The sequence below is a fragment of the Saccostrea cucullata genome, unplaced genomic scaffold, assembly GCF_032062105.1.
Source record: "Saccostrea cucullata isolate Sc308-1 unplaced genomic scaffold, CSIRO_AGI_Scuc_v1 ctg6990, whole genome shotgun sequence".
Lineage (NCBI taxonomy): Eukaryota > Metazoa > Mollusca > Bivalvia > Ostreida > Ostreidae > Saccostrea > Saccostrea cuccullata.
This window is the reverse complement of record NW_026928199.1, coordinates 3,477-20,526: the sequence shown is the minus strand read 5'-3', so window position 1 is coordinate 20,526 and position 17,050 is coordinate 3,477. Positions and strand designations below refer to the sequence as shown.

General features: G+C 33.1%; 2 protein-coding genes across 4 annotated transcripts; one reads left to right on the top strand and one right to left on the bottom strand.

The window, feature by feature from the left end:
* Positions 1-2,634: 2,634 nt before the first annotated feature.
* Positions 2,635-4,835, top strand: LOC134276754 (uncharacterized). The gene is made up of 2 exons (XM_062759038.1): positions 2,635-2,739; positions 2,950-4,835. The coding sequence occupies exon 2, from the start codon at positions 3,576-3,578 to the stop codon at positions 4,629-4,631; it is 1,056 nt and encodes a 351-aa protein (XP_062615022.1). The 5' UTR covers positions 2,635-2,739; positions 2,950-3,575; the 3' UTR covers positions 4,632-4,835.
* Positions 4,836-7,314: 2,479 nt separating this feature from the next.
* LOC134276756 (multiple epidermal growth factor-like domains protein 10) lies at positions 7,315-16,539 on the bottom strand. 3 transcript variants are annotated; one of them, XM_062759043.1, is made up of 5 exons: positions 16,113-16,539; positions 8,696-9,631; positions 8,441-8,506; positions 7,892-8,017; positions 7,315-7,709 (listed from the first exon to the last, which is right to left on the bottom strand). In XM_062759043.1, exons 2-5 carry the CDS (start codon positions 8,781-8,783, stop codon positions 7,546-7,548), a joined length of 444 nt encoding a protein of 147 aa, XP_062615027.1. In that variant the 5' UTR covers positions 8,784-9,631; positions 16,113-16,539; the 3' UTR covers positions 7,315-7,545. The 3 variants fall into 3 exon arrangements, with proteins under 3 accessions (XP_062615027.1, XP_062615025.1, XP_062615026.1); XM_062759041.1 differs by having other exon boundaries at positions 8,375-8,506; positions 16,113-16,280; XM_062759042.1 differs by having other exon boundaries at positions 7,315-7,706; positions 8,375-8,506; positions 16,113-16,280.
* Positions 16,540-17,050: the final 511 nt, after the last annotated feature.

The window sequence follows — 17,050 nt, the reverse complement described above, 5'->3', positions numbered from 1 at the left end:
GAGTTGTAAACAAATGAAATTGAAAATAAAAGTCAACGGGCACGGTATATTTTTTCTGGCATGTTTTTTCTCCAATATCTAGAACTTTCACTGCAAAAAGATTATTTTCCCAAAATTTAATATATGTATCAGTTGCAGGGACTCAAGTATGTATGGATGCATATGGGAAAACATTTGGTGGCGTTTGTCCCATAGAATAGGTGAGTACCGGTATTTCATGGATAATCATTGATTACAGATCAAAAATCAATCAGTTCCTAATTTTTTGGCATTGGGATTATACTTTTGTTAGTTTTTACTATTTGTTTAAAAATAAGAGGGTTTGGGTAATTTGAGGCTCACAATGGGGACTGCGCCTGGAGAAAAATGCCAAAACTTTTGCCCTAGCTCTCATGTTTTCAAATTAATATAAATAATTTTAAATTAATATTTATGCTGAAATTTACTGCGAATATTGTAAATAATACAATATTGATAATTATTGGCATCATCAATGCACAAAAAATGAATATCCCCCTTGTAGTTTGTAAAATTCATTTAAGTCCATGTATTTTATAAGTGCAGACATTGGAACAGATTGACTAATCCTCTTTCAAATTTGATTTAATCAGATTTGATTGAATAATTCATAACAAAATCTGACTGATGTTACCTAATTAGGTTACTTTGTTATTATATAAGGGGTCTAGTCCAGAAGCAAAACCAATTTCAGTCATGTAATCAGTGCTGGGTTAAAATGAAAGTCATACTTTTGGTGAAACTTAGAGATTACTAGTAAGAAATTAAATTTAAATTACTGTACAATACATTGAAAATGCAAGAAATATGCAAAATTACAAGTGAAAAAATGATGAAAAAAGTGTCAGAATATCCCTCTTCCATGCCACATCCAATCTTGATATTCTGCAGAAAGGGTGGGTCATTTTGTGCTCTAAATAATGATACTGAAAAATGATGGAATATTTTTAAAATGTGGTTTATTTGAACAACAAGAGTCATGCTTATCTGCAGTTTTTTTTCAATTTCTCAGATAATTTTAAAATAATTATCTGAGTAAATTCTTTTTACATTTAATCATTTTTAAGCAATTACATCACAAATGCTTGTATAAAATTCAAAAGATAGTGTGAATAATTAAAAAAAATATGATATAAACTACTACATTCATTTATCAGTATTTTTTAATAAAATAAAATGTATTTCTGCAATGCATTCTCAAGAAGGAGGAGATTAATGAACCCTTCCCTCTTACAATGAACAACCCATGGACACTCTCAGGATGATCCCTTTGCTTAAATTTTTATAAGAGTCCCAAGGTATGGTTTTCTTAGAAAATCTAGTTAATCTCTTAATAGGTAACTTATTTAGAACATTAGAACTTTCAATTGATCATTAGAAAATAAATTTCTTTAGAACTGCAGTTATTAAAACACTTTGCTTACAATTGAGCGCTGTATTCAGTGTGATTCATCTGCCCTTGGCATTTAATCAATTTATTAATTATGTCAACAATAATACATGATATACAAACGAATATATTTGCCTTTTATGAGAATAGACGTATTTCACATCAATTACATGAAATGTTTATGAAAGTTGGCTAAATGTAGGTCACCCCCTTCAAAATTGCAAAATTACAAAAATTTCATTGGGGATGTATTTTATTCCCTGATGCCAGCAACCCATTGCTGTTTAATCTTATGTCCATTTTCACTAGATATAATTTTCTTTCTCTCCGTTTATTATTTTATCTACAATAGTTTTCACTCTTTCCATAATTCAGCATTTCTAACAAGCACCTGTTGATTTTCTTTATTTTTCATTAATAACGGATGTCTGCTGCCCTGAATGATAAACATGATCTATCTTGAGAGATTATGAGAGATAATTAATAAGAAAAACAAGCAAAACATATGCTAGATTAATCATTTCATTTAAAAAGTTTGAAAGAAAAATAAGAGAAAATGAGAGAAACATGCTTCAGTTTATATACATCTTTTCTGTTTCACAGATGTGGGTCTGATTGAATGGGGTGTGAAAGGTAACAGCCAATGGTGCTCTAAAGCTAGGACTGTCAGTCCCAATATTCTTGAAAGAGGTGAGATAACCAATGTATATGTGTTCTAAACACACTAAATTGACCACTTTTTATAAATGTTTCTATTACTCTATCGGAAAACTCCTATATAAACAAAAACATGTGCGCAGACATTTTGGACAAGTTGTGCGGAGGAGAAAATGCTACTGGCTCGTGATTTGTCAATAAGAGAAAAGACTTGTAATGTGTTTGACAGGAGTTACATGTAAAAATTTGAAGGGAGGGATGCAATTTGGTTTGAGATATTCATTCATATTTGGTGGTGAACGCACTTAGTTGTTTATAATTGGAATTGAAAGAAAAGGTACAACGGTACGGTATATTTTTTCTGGCATGTTTTGTTTTCCAAATCAAGAACTTGCCCAAAATTTGATATATGTATAAGTGACAGTGGTTTAAGTTTGTATGGAAGTCTATATGAAAACGTTTGGTATTTGTCCACCAAGACCATGAAATCGAAAAAAAAACATTAGTTGGGTGTCTGATGCGCTCCCATATTTATAAATTATATGGGACGTAACAGCCGGTAACGACTCCGTGCTTTTAATGGCAGCTTGTTTGTAGACTAGTTGATATCGGTTTTTCGTCGAAAGATTATAGCATCTCAGGACCAGTGCAATACTTAAACAAATGATGAATAGGTAATTTTTTTATGAAAATAATCGTGCTTTAATACGAAAATCTTAACAAAGAATGTCTATTTATGTAAACTTATTAAAAAACATAAAAATGCATAATAAGTAACATTGCTACATCAATTATTCATAATGATATCGTAATTGTTTTTGATTTTCATTGTCCCTCTTAGATTGACAATATATTTTTTAATGTTTTACCCGTTGTACCTTTAGATGGGATATCGGATTCATCTAAATGGCAAATTCCAAAATGCAGACACCAGTAAACTGTGACACTTGTGAAAGTACGGCGGAACATTTGTGCATAACGTGTCATGACAGATTGTGCAACAGATGTAAGGATATCCATTCTAGAAGTAAAGGAACATTTGATCACGAAGTTGTGTCTTTAACATATGAATCACTTACCTTGTCTCCTGAATGTCCATCTCATCTTATTTGCAAATGGCATCCAAATTTCCGGGCAAATATTTTCCTGCCAAGAATGTGAAGTGCCAGTTTGTGAAAAAAGTCTTGTTGGGGATCATAATGGTCATAAACTAATGGATTTTACCGAAATGTTCTCTAAGAAAAAGGAAAAACTTGAACTGAAGTTATCTACAGTTTGTACAGAACTACCAAAATACGAAGCAACGCTGAAGAAAATTATTAAAAGAGAATTAACAGAGGTAGAGAACAATGAACAAGTGAAGAAAGAAATTCATGCTCATTTTCAGAAAGTGATATCATACCTGAAAGAAACTGAAACACGACTTGAAGAAAATGTTGAAGATAGAGAAAAATCTGACTTAAACATATTTAACGTTCAGAAGAATTAATTTCTTTCGCACATTCAAAGTATGAAAAACTTTACGTCAAATTTTCAGAACGATGACATACATAAGAGGAGTTCCTTTATCCTCTATGCAAATTGTTCTCTTGGTTCTACAATACCAGACGTGTGTCCAGCTTTACCGTTTCCTGGTATCATAAAATACTTGCACCAGGAAAATGAGGATTTAAACAAAAAGTCAATTTCAGAGATAGTGGGAAAGATTTCTAATCTTGTATTAGCTCGACCATTGTCATCAACTACCATGGTAATACTTCATTCGATACCAATAGACAACGGGCCGATTGAGTCCATTTGCAGTCACCTGAACAAAAGTGTATGTTCGTACTGGGTTTTCTCAAGGGGCACACCAGAGTTTATCAATTACGACATTAAAGGCAACTGTCTTGCAAAAATAAATACAGACATTCAATATTTCAAAAACAAACCAATCTGTATTACTGATGAAGGCCTGATTATATTTAGAAAAAGTCAATCGGCAATACATGCATGTACAGCTGATACAGATAGTAAGGCATTTATAGATTTAACACCTCTGTCATCTGCGTGCATGTGCCTTGCGAGGAATGGAGATATTCTTATTGGAGCAGTGCATGTGCGAGAAAATGTTGGAGCACTTTTGAGATATAATTATAAAGGAAAATGTCTTCAACGCGTAACACATTCATGGGAAAAAATGATTCCAAAACCAATATTTAAAACCAACAAACTACGCGCATACATTTCGGAGAACATAAATGGTGACGTATGTCTGTCCACAGACGTAGTAGACGTTATTTCGTCAGACGGAGAGCTTAGATTTACCTACACTGGGAAGGAGGCATCATTGGCTAATCCCTTTCTTCCTAGTGGAATATGTACAGATATTCAGGGAAACATTCTAATCGCTGATGAAATCAACCGTGGAATTCACGTGTTAGACAAAGATGGCAACTTTTTAATTCTATTCACTCTTCCAGGAGATGACCAAGTTTATCCCATATCTTTTTGTGTTGACTACAAGAACGACCTGTGTGTCGGTTGTTCAGATCGGAAAATCAGAATAATCAATTATCTAAACTGACTCGATTAAAAGTCTAGCTTTTGGAAAACACTAAGCAGAATATATTCAATTTACTAAAATTATTCTCTGGGAACTATGGGTATGAGTTCTAGATCCATTCCTGGTGCCTAATCAACATTTGATATGCACTGTCCGTTCCTTTGATATGCACCAGGTGGCTATTCGATATGAAGTTTTGATATTCATACAAAAGAATAAAACAATGCCAATATGAGCAATGTTAATGTGTGATATTTAAAATTGATTTTAAATATACTGAATACACATTTCCACAAGTATTACAAACATATGTAGTATTTTCGGTAACATTTGCAATTTAAATTTATCTTTCAAAGGAGCAATTACCATATTGTCTGTAACGAAAATTTCATTTAGAAAAACAGTTTTTGAATAAAATCTTCCTAAAATTTCTTTTAAAAAATATTTGTTTCACACACATGAAGGCCGTAAAGGTTTTGACCCTAACACTTGTTCTTTTTTGTATGGCTGCTCTTCGGTGCACTGCTAATTAATTAACTATTGTGCTTCTTGATCTGGATGTAACTACGAGAAAAGTGCAGAGATCAGTGTTATTTTTAATGCACATAGAAGATTTGCAATAAATTATAGATACTTCGCAATTAAAATAATATGTCAAGCCCAAATCTTTAATAGTAAAGTAACAAATAATTAAATATGAAAAATACATACGACAAGATGCATCTGATATCGCCTGGATATAATATCTTCTTTAAAATGTAATGCTGCCCAATTTTGCTTAGTTTGAACGGTTACTTATACTCAAGGTAAATTAAAACTATTGGATAATATCAAATGGACCAATGAAATTGAAGATAAAAAATATTTAAAATTACTTAAGATGAAACGAAAAATAGAATGATCCCAAAACGAATAAATACATAAGATAAATTATAATAGTAAATTTGTTCTACCACACATACAACATAAATAGAAATAAATACATGAAGAGGGAATTCAGATGAAATCACCTAATATGTTCTACATGGTGAAATCTTTTTATGAAAAATTACTCTTGAAATAGAAGAAGTCATCATATGATTGATTGCATTTTATTCTTCATCAATAAGTTCATGGATTTATAAGGAAAATGATCTTGATCTTGTCTTCACTTTGCTCGTAAATAAAACAGTTAAATATAATAAAATTAAATGCTATCATCATTATTTTATATTGCACTCTTAAATGTAAAATTTCATTGATCTTTTTAAATATAAAAATTTTTATGAGGGGAATCCCTCCTTTGACGACGAAACTCATACGTATAAAATATGCTGACTGCATGCAACTATGCTTCTTCCTGTAGCAGTTAATAAGTCAAATTGACAATAAGTGCCTTAAAAGGAATTTTTGTTTTATTTTCCACCTAAAACAGACATTGTCCATCATTTCAATAAGCATTCAAACGAATCAGCTTAATGCTATAATGAAACAAATGTGTCCGTTTCAGTCTTTACAATGTTAAATTACTATAAACTCCTGGTGTTAAGAACTACTTGACACAGTCATTCAAATGCGGTTCTTTCCGGGAAATGTCATTTATGTACAGCACGTATTTTCATTATATTTTCCTGTTCTAAGAATATATAAATGCCTATTGACAAACAGATGTGTATTCATGGTTTTAACTAACATTTTCCTTTTTTATGAATTAACTACAGAAAATATATATTGGACACCTTTCAAAAAATGTCTTTTTAAAATGCTTTGAATGTCTTGAACAAAATATCTCACGAAATAAGGATTCTACCTATTAGAGATGAAAAATGTATCAATTATAATCGCCAGAATTCTAGATTCAATATACAGCCTACTCCGGATATATTGAAATTCAGGGGACCATGCAAATCATTTCAATATATCCGTAATTCAATATAAGCGAAATCGTGAAGCCGCCATTTTTACAAGTTCAATCCCGATCTAAAATAAAGAAGAACAAACCCGAACAAATTGATTTGTCATCGTTTGTCTACAACAGTGAGCAGATTACATAGAATATGAGTCCTTGAAAATTTAATTTTTTTTACTTCTATTTTATTGAAAAGACAAAATTCAACCCCGTTATTATTCCCCGATCGCATTTATTTACGTTTTGGGAAAAAAAAACACCGGCCTTAAACGGTTGAGTACTGCTGAACGCTGCTTGTATTTCATCGTAAGTGTATTCGGGTTAATCAACCCCTTAGTTATTTCGAATTTAGGCATATCAATAGCCATTAAAAGTACGTATTTAATTTCAAAGTTATGTTTTTTCCCTAGATCTGTGGGGGTTACATGTACTATATTACGTTTAGATGTTTAGTCTCGATATGTCCGTATCATATACGTGGACGCAAAGAATTTAACAGTGAAGAATTTTATTTCGTAAGAGCATGCAGTATAAAAACAGATAAGGTGAAAACTTAATTATTCACACCTTTGTATATCAACTGGTCAATCAGGCATAATTACTTCAATATAACCGTTATGAAAACAACTCATTATCACCTGTGGGGACCGATCAGTGGCTTCAATATAAGCGAAATTTCAATATATCCGATTTCAATATAACCGTTATTTTAATGCAAAGAATATGAGTAGCAAAAACTGGGGATTTATTTCTATTTCAAAATAAGCGGAATTTCAAAATAAGCGAGTTCAATATAAGTGGAGTAAGCTGTATTTCTATTGATTTGTTCTATTTGCTTATTCATAAATGTCCTCTTTCAAAGTATATGTTTTGAATGCCATCTCATTTAAAATTCTTGTTAAAAAAATCGTAAATACAGTGAAAATACATGTAAATAAATGTCCTACCCTTGATGCACATCATTCTATCTGATATAATATAGTTCGAAGAACAATTTATGCTCAGAAATCAAATTAAAGTACAGATTAACCTACAATAAATGAAATATCAAAAATGTGTTATGTACAGCGGTTGAGGTCTGTAGAATATTGACAAATATACATATAAAATAAACTGAATAACTGCAATAAAACCAAGTACGATAGTTCCAGAAAGCATGGTTTCCGAACTTTTTCTGTCTTTTGTCAAGGTACATTCATTTGTCTTACCTGCTAAAAAGAAATTATTTTAATGTAATAAATCAAATAATATTTCTCAACCAGTTAAAGAGACTTTGTTATGATATTTGCAAATATCAAAATTCTGCATATCTTTTCTGTTTTTCTTTTCTTGTCGAAAATCGAGCGAAGAAAGATGTAATTTTAAGATCATCTTTATATATTTCTTTCCTCACCTTCACAACCAGTGATATAATCACACTCTTCTTCCAAGCAGTCACATGTTGACCGGCAATATACACCATAATTTGGATATGTGCAGTTATGTTCACAGCCTTTTCCTTTGGAACCGGGTTGGCAGTCTGTGAAAAAAAATCGCTATACAAATGACCACACTGACCCTGACAAGCTTTTATCTATAAAGATGTATCTCATAGGAAGAAAATCGTAAACAATGTAAATAATTTTCATTGAAATTCCACTGTTCAGAATAGAGTCAAGATACATGATCATTTATGAATTGGGAGAAAAAGAAAACGTTCTCTGGTCAACATTTTGAGTGAGCTTTCACATTCTTAAGGAAGATTTGAAATCCACCAGTATGAAGCCAGTGTTTGACATGATCCTCAAGAATTCAAACAAGAGAACCCCATTCTCCTCTCGAATTATTTAAAGTCTTTGTTATATAATACAAATTGTATGTATTTGAATTAGCATACCTCGACATCCGCTCACGTGATCACAGTATTCTTTTTTACAATAGCACTTTTTCTGACAATAGTTACCGTAGGATGGATAGCGACAGGGTAATTCGCAATGTCCACCTACATGTCCTAAGCTACAGTTCATACCTAAAATAAAAGTTTGTTAATTATTTTAAATATGTTACATACTATGGTTTCATGCATGAGTTAATTGCCTTGTTTTACTAGTTCTATTTCCCGCTTCATCTCTTCTCAGAGAGAGAGAGAGAGAGAGAGAGAGAGAGAGAGAGAGAGAGAGAGAGAGAGAGAGACTACAATTAAAAGAGATATACTTACTTTTAGATAAGTTTTTCAAATTAACTTCTCCAGCCAAGTAAATAAATAGCACAAATACATAACAGCTTTTAGGTAATACTTTACACATATTGCCATATCTGTTCTCTCAATATCAAAAGCTAATTATGGAATCATGAAACTGCAATTGATTAAGAGATCCCTACACAATATTATAATTTCCTGTTCATCTAGAAGTCTGCAAACTATATAATTATATATGCTGTAACAAGCTTGATTTTATTCAATTTTGCTAAATAATCACCACTCAGTACCACTACGATGAGGCGAGTCCCCCCTTTAATCCAACTTATATAGTATACAATAATTCATTCAAGATGCGTAATTAGCGTACATGTAATAATTAATCATATTTGACAATTTAAGAAAATCTGTCTTATGTTATACCTACGAAAAAATAATGTGTTAATCTACCTTTACCATGGCCCTGACCATTACTTAGTATAAATAACAAACTTAGATGGTTATTAAAAATTTCAGAGATGTGATTATTAGTAAATCAATGAGTAAAAACTCAGTCGTTGCATACCAGTGTAATGGTTTGGGCCGTAGATATATTTAGTGGCCTGGATAGCTAAGTTCCTAGACTACCTGACTGGAGATGCAGGGGTCCCGGGCTTGATTTCCGGTCCAGACATACATTTTCTCCCCTCCTATTGAAGATTTGCTTCCGTCGACCACCTCTAGATTGCAGGTGAAAGTTCTGCTAGGAGGTAAGAAGAACCTTGTTGCTTGTAATAAGAATAGTCTTCGAGGGCGAAGACAACCTAAGGAGGGAGGAATATAATGGTTCGGATAGTGGATATCGGCCTGGATAGCTAAGTTTGTAGAGCATCTGACTGGAGATGGAGGGGTCCTGAGTTCTATTCCCGGTCCAGCCAAACATTTTCTCCTTTCCTGTTACTCCAGTAACCTGTACTGAAAAGAGACAATACCGGTATTTATTTTTTTGTGTCCTTTTTAAAACATCAATTGTTTTTTCCTGCTTGGTATTGTATTGTGTGTGTGTGTGTGGGTGTAGCTTTATCGCTTTGAAAAATATTGCTACGGGGCCCTTTTTATGTTTGCAACTCTTATTATGATCGAGGAAATTAAAACTTAAGGGATCGTTTCTCACTGTCCACAGAAAAGACCAATCTCATAGACGGCAAGGTGACACCTCGTCATCAAAGAAATTGGCAACCAGATATATTTCTGTTGACAGTCAGCAACAAACCTAAAAAGTAAAATGTCATGGTCTTACAATTTGCAAGATGTTCCAGGTTTTAAGAGTCAGAAAAAAAATGTATAGGGAATCTATTACATAGTTACTAGCTGATGTACTAGACCTTGCATAAAACTAATAAAGATATCAACATAATAATATTTCCCTGCATATCAATAAGACATCTTAACTAATTGAAAAATTTATGCATCAAAAGTAGAAATTCTCGAAAAAAAGTTTAATATCAAAAGAACACTTTCATAGGAAAGATTTTACGTAAACATTCGTAGCCTTTGTGGCACAGCCTCTGCTCTAGTATATAGAAGTAAGGAGTAGATCCTTTTGTCGCAGGTTTGAATTCCACTGTGGGACGTGGAGATCGATCTTTCGAATAAGACCGTATGAACCGAGGTCCCGTGGTGCAGTAAGTGCTGGCACGAAAATGACACCTCTCCGATTAATGAAAGCCGAGTATAGGACAAAATTTGCAGCTCTCCACCGGCAAGTGGCTGTGTCTCCAAAAAAATTTTGAGAGGGAGGTAAAAGAACATACAAACAAACAAACATAAACATTTTATCAGAAAGCAGATAGATGAACTTGCTTTTGGAATCAAACACAACAAGAACATGATGCATTACAGCAGATGATAAAAATGCTTTCAAACAAATGTAATTTAAGGTCCTTTTAAAACTTAAACTACATGTAATCTTTTACGTAGAGACAAAGCAGTTTTTCCTCGTGTTCCTTGTACAGGAAGTATAACTTAATTTTTTATTTAAAGGAAGCTATAAATTCTATTCAATAAAATGAAAGTGTTTGCTATTCCCAGTGTTAAGGATTTCCTTATTTGCTCAAAAGAGTTTTCATGATAAACGTTTAAAAACATCTTAATAGAAAACACGACTAAACGCTGTGGTCCTTTTTTGTTATTGAAACCATAATTCTGCACGAAAAATAATTTCAAAGCAAAGATTTTAACAATAGGGACCAGTATAGCTTTTCTACACGAACTTAAAAAATAATATTTTGCAACAAATGAAAAAGGTGATGATAACAATCTAATTAAAATTAGATGTTAGATCCGCTCGCATACTCGCTACACTAACATCTAACAACATCCCATAGAGGGTCACGTCAGAGGTCAAATTCGGAACAACTCTAGAGTAATTCGCTTCGATTACGTCGACATATATCCGATGATTTTGCCAGCGACAATTTGATTGGTTGATAGAATTTGACCTCTGACGTGACCCTCTATGAGATGCTGTTAGATGTAAGTGTAGCGAGTATGCGAGCGGATCTAATATCTAATTTTAATTAGATTGTGAAGATAACGAACTGTTTAATCTATCTAAAAGAAAATATAATCAAACAAAACTATGAAAACTAAAAAAAATTAATTATAGAGAAGACTTATTGTAACTTCTTACCACCACATCTCCGTAGATAACAAAAAGAATCTGGATTAGAAAACTAGTAAAGGTCTATATCAATGGTGGCGATGAAGTGTCAAAAGTGTTTGTAGCAATCATTGATATCGATCATGCACAATAAAGCCATGATATATAAAGTCTCTTTTGATATACAAGTTACTACTTTGGAACAGTTTTAGATAGTTTTATTTGTTAAATAACCATTCACATTCCAAACCTGTGTTCTCATTTTTGTCAAATAGAGCGCCGCCATATCAGGTATTCATTAAAAGAACAAAAATATATGAAAGCTTCCGAAATATCCTTTTAACAAGTTGCTTCAATTGATTCGGAAAAAATGGTTAATGTTATTTAATGAATCACTGTTTATTAGTATAGTATGCCAGGGCATCAACGATCAACGACAAAGCCCGTTATGCAGAAATTATGCCATGTTTCCCACTATTGTTGTCCCTGGCATACTATACTAACTAGACAGTGATTTCTTATATTACCATTTCATTGTGAAATAAAATTGTAGATTTAGACTTTAAAATGTAGAACATAAACTTAAATTAAAACGAGGACTCCCATGCAAATTTCAATGTTCTCGCCCACTGACGTCAAAAACAAAGGCAGTCGCACGAGATTTACATGCGTATTTGGCCTTCTTAGCGCCAAATAAACAGACAGATGCGCATGAGAGTTGCATGCATATTATATTTCCTCAGCTCTTGGCCTATCGACCTCCCTAATTTATATTCCGGTAGAATTATCAAGAAATATTTACGCTACCCGTGACTGTAGAGGCATAATATGTGGTAATGATTAGGGAATTCTTTTATAATGGTGTTATTCATCAATTTTAAAATTGTGCTTTCTAAGGAAGAAATTCTTCAAAAATCACCTGTCAGTTTTGAATACTTTTAATATTCCACAGAGCCAAAATGAATTTGAACTACCTTATAAATATTTGATTCCGAAACTTCATAAGAATCCTTACAAACAAAGATACATAGCAAATTCCAGTAAATGTTCAACCAAGCCTCTTTTGTTACTTCTCACTAAGATATTGACAGTAGTGAAGGAAAAACTTCAAGAGTACTGTGCAACTACATATTCAAAAAGTGGTGTAAATCAGATGTGGATACTTAAAAATTCTAAAGAACTTTTGGACAATTTGAAATCACAAGAATTTACAAAAATCAACAGCTTAAAAACTTACGACTTTTCAACTTTATACACAACAATTCCCCACGACAAATTAAAATCCAGACTTTTTGATAACATTGACAGCTGCTTCTTCAATAAAAATGGAACTCGTAAATTTACTTACCTCGTCATTGGTCATTTGCCAAATTATTTTGTTAAAACAGATTCTGATTGCACACATAAGTACTCTGAAGTTGACATCAAGAAGATGCTTGAGTTTCTGATTGACAATATCTATGTGGTTTTTGGAGACCAGGTATTCCAACAATCTATTGGAATTCCCATGGGTACAAATTGCGCTCCGTTAGTAGCAGACTTATTTTTATATTCATATGAAGCAGAATTTATGCAAAATCTTATACATGAAAAGAAGAAAAATACTTGCTGTGGCCTTCAACTCGACATTTAGGTATATCGACGACGTATTGTCAATTAATAATGATAATTTCTATTCATACGTCGATACGATATATCCTGGTGAGCTTGAGATAAAAGATATTACAGAGTCCGGCACTTCTACTTCATACTTGGATATTTTACTTGAAAAAGACACTAATGGTAATCTAATAACCAAGCTTTATGATAAACGTGATGACTTTAACTTTTCTATCGTCAACTTCCCTTACTTATGCAGCAATATACCTTCATCATCTACATATGGAGTATATATATCTCAGTTGATTCGATACGCAAGAGCATGCTCTACGTATGAAGAATTTCTTAAACGAGCTAAATTACTGACAAGCAAGTTGATGAAACAAGAATATCAACAGTCTCGTTTAAAGTCATCATTTCGTAAGTTCTATGGTCGATACAATGACCTTGGCAGCAAATACAATTTATCATTGAGTCAAATGCTGACTGACGTTTTTCATACCAATTGTTAGTCCACTATTTATTCACTGAATTGACGACGGATTTTTTCTGTTATTTCCTGATCACGACAACGAGCATACGACGGGTGTAACCGGTCGGCAGGGGATGCTCACTCCTCCATGGCACCTGATCCCACCTCTGATGTTTCGGAGGTCCGTGTTTGCTCTGCTCTTATTTTGTATATTGTTTAATGGACTTTGAGATTGAATACTGTTCGTTATCTCCATATCCTTCTTTCTTTTAAAACTGAAATTAGTATTATACTCTTTATATATTTCAATTTATTAAATAAAGAAAATGAAAATGAAGAAACAATGGGTATGAATTATTACTACAAACAGGTACGAAAAATGGAACTTCTTTTTCTCACTTGGTTGAAAACTTCATGACAAACATTATTTGTAAACCATATCCATGCTATTTCCTGCAAGTAGAGAGAAAAAAAATTAGTCCAAACCACCCAGAAGTCCAAGAAGAAGTCCAAATAATTTGTGATTCCTACAATGGACACGATAAAAGAATATTTTTGATATAATTATATAGGAAAATCTTAAGAACAGTCAATAGTAAAAAAAACAATAACATTCAAACAAAGGTTATTAAGTAGTAACAAATTACCTTCATTTTTGATCAATAATATGCAACAATATGACGCATATAAAAACTCAATTCGTAGACAATGTAAATTGTGTACATAACATATGTATTACTGACGTTTTTTTTATTTAAGAGAAAAATACGTATATTTACTTATTAACATTTAAATAAAAACCAGTGCAGACATTAGTATACATTGGCACTTATACCACTATTAACCCCTTCTATCTTTGTGGATCCACTTTATATCTTTGATTTCCTAGTGGTCGACAGCCTTCTGATCACACTGGTGAAAACGTTAATACCATCGATGGAGTAAAAACGCGTTGATGGCAAATAGCCAGTCAATGACTTGTTTTTATTTTTTCTTGCAATGAGTATAGAAAGGTTGCTTGAAGCATGGATTGGCCGTAAGTGCATTTCATTGTATTGAATTTCACTAAAATTAAATGTACATGTATCTTCATGAATGAAATGACATTTTAAAGAATATAATTGCTCTGTTCAAAAAATCAAATTTCATTTGCAGAGATATGGACACTTAATGAGAACGAGTGTTTTAAATTGTATTAAAGATCTTATAACCTATAAATATAATCCTGTTAAATGCATGAGAAGATGTCGCAAAAAGAATTCCAAACATTAACATGATATTCGTTATTAAGTAACACAAGAATAGATACATCATTTTGTTTAGTTACCAACTGCAAGGGAATACAATTGATATTTTAAAACAAGAGGCCCATGGGCCACATCGCTCACCTGAGTAACTTGGGTGATGCAAATCTTTTTAAAAGATTTGTTCTATATATATTTCTATGTAAAACTTGGATTCCCCACTGTGGCCCCACCCTACGCCCGAGGGTCATGATTTTAACAATTTAATATCTTCACTACTCAAGGATGCTTCCACATAATTTTCAGCTTTGCTGGCCTTGTAGTTCTTGAAAAGAAGATTTTTAAAAATTTGTTCAATAAATTTCTATGTAAAACTTGGATTCCCTATAATGGCCCCGCCCTACCCCCGGGGGTCATGGTTTTTACAATTTAATATCTACACTACCCAAGGATACTCCCACATAAATTTGAGCTTTCCTGGCCAAGTGGTTCTTGAGAAGAAGATTGTTAAAGATTTGTTCTATATATTTCTATGTAAAACTTGGATTCCCTATTGTGGCCCCGCCCTAACCTCGGGGGTCATGATTTTAACAATTTAATATCTACACTACCCAAGGATGCTTCCACATAAATTTCAGCTTTCCTTGCCAATTGATTCTTGAGAAGAAGATTTTTAAAAGATTTGTTCTATATTTCTATGTAAAACTTGGATTCCCTATTGTGGCCCCGCCCTAACCTCGGGGGTCATGATTTTAACAATTTAATATCTACACTACCCAAGGATGCTCCCACATAAGTTTCAGCTTTCCTGGCCCAGTGGTTCTTAAGAAGAAGATTTTTAAAGATTTGTTCTATATATTTCTATGTAAAACTTGGATTCCCTATTGTGGCCCCACCCTACCCCCGGGGGTCATGCTTTTTACAATTTAATATCTACACTACCCAAGGATGCTCCCACATAAGTTTCAGCCTTCCTGTCCCAGTGGTTCTTGAGAAGAAAATTTTTAAAGATTTGTTCTATATATTTCTATGTAAACTTGGATTTCCTATTGTGGCCCCACCCTACCCTCGGGGTTCTCGATTTTAACAATTTAATATCTACACTACCCCAGGATGCTTCCACATAAATTTCAGCTTTTCTGGCCCAGTGGTTCTTGAGAAGAAGATTTTTTAATGAACCCACCCTATTTTTGTATTTTCTTGATTATCTCCCCTTGGAAGGGGTCTTGGCCCTTGATTTTAACAATTTAAATTCCCCTTTACCCAAGGATGCTTTGTACCAAGTTTGGTTAAAATTGGCCCAGTGGTTCTTGAGAAGAAGTTAAAAATGTGAAAAGTTTACAGACGGACGGACGGACGGACAGACGGACGGACGGACGGACGGACGGACGACGGACACCGGGTGATCAGAAAAGCTCACTTGAGCTTTCAGCTCAGGTGAGCTAAAAATTATTACCAATCACTTTGATAATGCCATACCTTTACATCCAGTGCTATGATTACAGTACTCTTCCTCACAATTACACGTTGACAGACAATCCTTTCCATAGGTAGGGTAGTTACACGGTTGGTCACAGCTACTGCCATTATAACCCTTCATACACTCTATAAGGAATATTGCAAAACTTTTTTGATATGCAGTACAGTTAAGGTGCGCGTAGAAATATCGACAATATTTTGTAATTAAAAATGGATTCATAATTAATCGGAAAGGCGGTTATTTTTAGTACTATATACATATCGGATAATTGGTATTATGGTTAATAACAATATATTGAGGACGAATAGATTTTATGTTTAGACTTCTCATGTGATGTGGCAGTCACTTGATTTAAGCACATTTACTTGCAGTATTGAGGTTACCTATAAATTTCACTAGTGTAAGGGCATAACCAAGGTAAAATTCTAACTTAAGTTTATTAATATTTTCAACAAGTATTGGAGATTTTGAAAAGTGTTGCGATCCTATGACCGAATGCTGTATATTTTGCTGGTCAATGGCATAAAATATTGATATACTTAAATTATTTTCAAGATTTCATCAGGAACACAGCGCTTTTTAGATACCTTGATATTTCTAGAATTGATTTGTAAAAGTTTTCTATGATCCACTGAATGTATGTCCTTGCACTAGATCGATTTATAAAGACCTCCACAGTACCCCCGATGTACTTGCATACAAATATACGGCAGTATCAAACAAATACGAAATATACAATAAATATATCAATAAAATCGTGAAAAATACATTGAATCCAGGTTAATGACCTAGAGAAAAACTGTAAATAAAATTTTAATCAATTATAGAATATATTTTTGTCGAGAAAATATTACTTGATCTGCTTCTAACTGCATATAAACTGCAGCACGTTTTACGAATTGACGTCACATCGCCAAGTGGATTGCAATCAGTGACT